A 4,619-nucleotide genomic window follows, 5' to 3' on the forward strand; every position below is an offset into this window, starting at 1 on the left:
GGGAGGAGCTGGGTGAGTGCAGGGGTGGGGTCTTCTAGAGGAGTGGACCTACTCTGAACAGCGGGGTGGGCACTGTCCATCAGGAGAGCTAGGCCCACAAGAGTGGAGCCACAGACTTGGTGCTGGGCTGGTGGACTGGGACCCCCACGCCTGTTAATGATGGGAGACAGGGAGCTGTGGAAAACCTGAAGGGCGTGGGGGGGGGTGGAAGCCGTGGGGGAGGCTCATGGCTGCCTCTGTAGGCCTGTGCCGTCATGGCCCGCATGGTGTGGAGCCTGCTGCTGCTGCTGCTGCTACCACCGCTGTTCCTGACAGGGATCCAGGACAGGAGGAAGGGGGGCCACAAGGTGAGGGCGGCCCTGCCCTCTGGGTGCCCTTGCTCTCTAGTGGGCCCTGAAAGGAAGGGCAGCCCAGTGGGCTGGAACTGCAGCCGAGCCTGGTGTGGAGACCCAGGCCTCACAGGGTCAGGGTTGGAGTGGGGGGGAGGCCTGGCCTCCAGGCAGGGCCTGAAGGGAGCTGCCATGGCACTACCCCGACCCCTCTGCACCTGAGGGAAGGTGCTTAGTCTCAGAGCCTCCCTCACTCCTTCCTGGGCAAACATCCGGTTCCTCTGATCTCCCCCAAACCCTGCAGCCACATCCAGAGGATCTGATCCCTTTGAACCTCCCTCCCCTCTCTCCTCCCTGCATCTCTCCAGCACAAACCCTCAGTCGACAGGATACATGTGCCAAAAATCTCCCTGGGTGGAGACCCGTACGGGGTCTGCCCGCTCCAGCTCCTGGTTAGCTGTATGACCCTGGGAAAGTTACTTGTGCTCTCTGAGCCCCAGTCTCTTCACATATAAATGCCAGTTTGAGTCCCTAGTAGGAGGATGGTTGACCCCAGGAAGCCCTCTGGGGACCGCCCTCCCGGAGGCTGGGTCTACGGGGCGGGTCCTGGAGCAGCTCGCAGCGCCGACCTTCCAGGTGATCCGAGAGCCCTGTGAGCACCACGAGGAGTGCCAGAGCAGATGCTGCGTCACCAACAACCTGAGCCCGCAGCGCTTCTGCACGCCCAAGACCTTCTTCCTTCAGTGCCTGTCCTGGACCAAGGTGCGGCGGGGGCGCGGCGGGCGGCGGGTGTCGGGCATCGGGCGGCGGGGGAGGGTGCCGAGGCAGGAGGCGTGTGGTCCCCGCAGCCCAATGGGTACAGCTGCCAGGATCACTCGGAGTGCCAGAGCGAATGCTGCGTGAGGAGTAGCCAAGTGCCGATGCAGTTCTGCACGTCCAAGACCGTCTTCCTGCAGTGCGTGCCCTGGCGCAAGGTGCGCGCCAGGTGGGGCGGCGCTGGGAGGCGCGGGGCGGCGCCTGGGGCGTCACCTGGCGGGGAGGGGGGGAGGCGGTGACTTCGGCCGGTTTCTCCAGCCCAACGGAGAATTCTGCCGAAGCCACAGCCAGTGCTGGAGCCAGTGCTGCCTCCATGTGCCCCAGATCAGCGCCTTCCGCTGCTCTGCCCGCAACGGCATCCTGGCCCAGTGCCTGCCCCTCGTGAGTCCACCCTGCCCCCGGGGTCTTCGCTGGACAGCAGTGCCTCGGGTCAAAGGGCAGGGGGCCCTGCTGGACCCCGGGTTCATTTGTGAGGCGGGAGAGTGTGTGGGGCTCTGGGTGGCGCTGGGCCTTCAGGTCTGGCTGCACACAGGTGCACATTAATGTAGGGCTGTCACAGAAGGGCCAGCAGCTGGACCAGGACCCAGAAGCCAAGCCCTGGGACTGGGTGGGACTGGCCGGAGTCACAGAGCACCAGTCCTCCTGCATGCCGGAGTCTGCGTGTCTGTGTGGGGTCCGCCACGTCAGGCAGGGGGTTGGCTCTTCTGGGGAGTCCCTGTCCAGCCGGGCTTCCCAGCTCCACGGTCCTGACTTCTGGCTGCCCCTAGTCATGAGCAAGAACCTGAGGCGGCGCCGAGCCTGGACTGCCAAGAAAAGGCGGGACTCCGCGCTCCTTTCGTGCTCCCCCGCGGGCTCTTGCGCCTGCAGGGAGCAGAGGCCTCGGTGGCGCACGGGTGGTCGTTGGCGTGATGCGCGGCCCGATTGTGCGAGGAATAAACCGGTGACGAGGAGGCGGTGTCTTCTCCCTCCTTGCCGCTCAGTACCGCGGCCCCACCTCCGCGGAGGCCCCGGCGCCAGGGGCCAGGCCCACCAGAGATTCCGTAATTAAGCCGCAGAAACGCATTTGGCCACCACCGGTGAAAGCAGTAAGTTGGCCATTCAGCTGCAGAAGCGTCCTCGAGAGAAGCGCCGGTGGACGCAGGTCGGCGCCGCGCCTCCCCGAGCCCAGGACCTTCCCGCGCCCGGCCCTGGGCGCTCCCGAAGCCGGGCGCTCTCCGCCCCTCGCGGCGAGCCCTCCTCGGGTGGCGTGGGTGCCCAGCCCGGCGCGGTCTGCGCGAGTCCCGCTAGGCGTCCCACCAGGGCCTCGGCCTCGGGCTGCCGCGAGCCTTGACTGTTACTGGAGAGCAGCGAGCGCCAGGCTGAGTCTCCAACCTGGGTGTCGTTAGAAGCCCCGTGAGAGCCCCTCAACGTGGGCCTGAAGGACTACCAGAAACCGCCTCAGAAGGGAGCTCAGAATCCTGCGCCGGGCCCCTCTCCCGTGCTCCAGCTCGTGGTCCCTGCGTCCAGACAGCAGGCAGCCGGGTCCCGGTGCCGCGAGCGCAGGGCCCTGCAGCTCCAAGGGCGGCCCCTGGGTGGCGATGAGGCCTGGGGAAGCGGCCCAGGGCTGCTCCAGTAAGGGTGGAGGTCGCCCCCTTGGGTCCCTGACTTTCCCCTTTTCAGAGAACCCTGAAGTGAACACCTGGCTGCTGATGCAGGGCAGGTGCCGGCCAGAGGCACAGGCGACCTCCACCGAGGCCGGTGGGGAACAGCCTCACAAGGAACGTGCCCCCTGCGGCCCACGGAGAGGAGCTCTGCTCCCAGCTGCTCCTTGCTGCTCTGCCTGCCTCTGAAGCAGCCCACACCGCTGCTGACCTCGATGGGCCTCCCCTGCCGCCAGGAGTCACCTAGGCGGGTCCCTGCTGCCCTTCAGAAGCCCCCCAGCTGTCTGCAGGCGTGGCATGCCCTCTGGCTTTGAGGGAGAGTGAGCCTGTAACTTTCCTGACCATTGGAGGGGCCAGCGAAATTACTTTTTGTTCAGAAGCCATAACATGGAATTTTTAAAAATCCTGGTAAAATACACACAGCATAAAATAGGCCACTTTGTTATCTATTCATTTTGCAGTGGTGAGGAGTGAAGCCAGGGCTGCTGCCACTGAGCCTCATCCCTAGCCCTTTTAATTTTATTTTGAGACAAGGCCTTGCTAAATTGCCAAGGCTGGCCTTCATCCTGTGATCCTCTTGCCTGGGCCTCCAGGCTTGCATCACAGTGCTGGGCTAACACCACCCCCCCCCCCCAGTTTAAGCAGCTTTAAACGTGTGGTTTAGTGCAGTAAGCCCATACTGCTGTCACCACCACCTCCATCCACACTGCCTTGAAGTCCCCTTAGACTGGATGTTTGTCCCAGGATCCATGTTAAAATCCTCACCCCCACAGTGTGTGGTGTGTTAGGTGGGACGCCCTCAAGAGATGGGAAGGCCCTGGAGCCTCGTGAGTGGGACCTGAGTAGGACAGGGTCCTGAAGAGAGACCTGAGAGCAGTCTGTCCCTTCCCCAGGAGGACCCAGGCAGGAGGAGCCTCTGTGACCCAGCAAGTGTCCTCACTGGAAGCTGCCTCTGCTGCACCATCTCTTGACCTCCGGCCTCTGGAACGTGGAGAATGGGTGCCTGTGTCTCTGAGCCACCAGGCTGAGACATGTCATAGTGACTGAATGGACTGTGGTCCCGAATTGAAACTGATACCACTGGTTATTGGTGACGAGTCCTGCTTCCCCACATGTTGAAGTTTGAACATTAGAGAAGCAACCTAGGCAAGCATATGAAGCAGGGTTTATTTAAAAAAGGGTAACGTAGACTTTTCCCACGAGGGAAAAGGGGGCCATGGCTCGTGTCCTGGTATCCCAAGAGGGGAGGTGTTCTGCCCTTTTTATGTCCTAGGCTTCCTTTGTTCTCCTGCCCTCTCCCCAGGAATGCTCGTGGCCAAAAGGTGGGAGACAGGTGGGCTGAAGGGGGAAGGGCAGGTGGAGCAGCCAAGGACACAGTGACAAACTTATAGCTCCCTGTGGGGAGGGGCAGTTCCTGGGACAGGTTACCTTGGCAATAGGTTGAAGCAGGGGCAGGTTCTTGATAAGGGTGGAGGAAGGGCTCTGAGGGAATTAACATTTCAGTCCCTCAGGGGACCTCTCCAACTTGCTGGACTCACTCAAAATTGGCCTCCTGGATCCCACCTGTCTCAATTGACCTGATTGCCTGTGCAATTCTGGCTTCAGGACTGCACCACTGTGTGCCAGACATTTAAAAAGGCCCAGGGCTGGAGCAGAGGCCACACCTGTGATCCCGGGGAGGGAGGTCAAGGCAGGAGGGTCCAAGTTCAGACTACCTGGGCAAGTTAGCAAGGCCCTGTCTGGAAATAAGAAATGAGAAGCTGGGGTGCTGCTCAGGTAGAGCCCCTGGGTTCAGCCCCAGATCCTGAGTAAGCAAAGCAGGAATGAATGGAAG

General features: G+C 62.2%; 1 protein-coding gene across 1 annotated transcript; it reads left to right on the top strand.

Moving 5' to 3' along the window:
• Nucleotides 1-254: 254 nt before the first annotated feature.
• On the top strand, nt 255-3,938 carry Lrcol1 (leucine rich colipase like 1). Its single transcript, XM_058579762.1, has 5 exons — nt 255-347; nt 852-981; nt 1,074-1,303; nt 1,404-1,526; nt 3,679-3,938. The coding sequence occupies exons 1-5, from the start codon at nt 255-257 to the stop codon at nt 3,754-3,756; spliced, it is 654 nt and encodes a 217-aa protein (XP_058435745.1). The 3' UTR covers nt 3,757-3,938.
• The last annotated feature ends 681 nt before the right edge of the window (nt 3,939-4,619 follow it).

The sequence above is a fragment of the Marmota monax genome, unplaced genomic scaffold, assembly GCF_021218885.2.
Source record: "Marmota monax isolate L192 unplaced genomic scaffold, Marmota_monax_Labrador192_F-V1.1 WCK01_AAM20220418_F8-fsc00200, whole genome shotgun sequence".
Lineage (NCBI taxonomy): Eukaryota > Metazoa > Chordata > Mammalia > Rodentia > Sciuridae > Marmota > Marmota monax.

Bases quoted from the DNA above. Each gene is read 5' to 3' on its own strand.
- Lrcol1 (XM_058579762.1), top strand. From the start codon at position 255: ATGGCCCGCATGGTGTGGAGCCTGCTGCTGCTGCTGCTGCTACCACCG. The intron at 982-1,073 runs GTGAGCACCACG...TTCTTCCTTCAG, and splicing joins CCAGGTGATCCGAGAGCCCT to TGCCTGTCCTGGACCAAGGT. The intron at 1,304-1,403 runs GTGCGCGCCAGG...CGGTTTCTCCAG, and splicing joins AGTGCGTGCCCTGGCGCAAG to CCCAACGGAGAATTCTGCCG.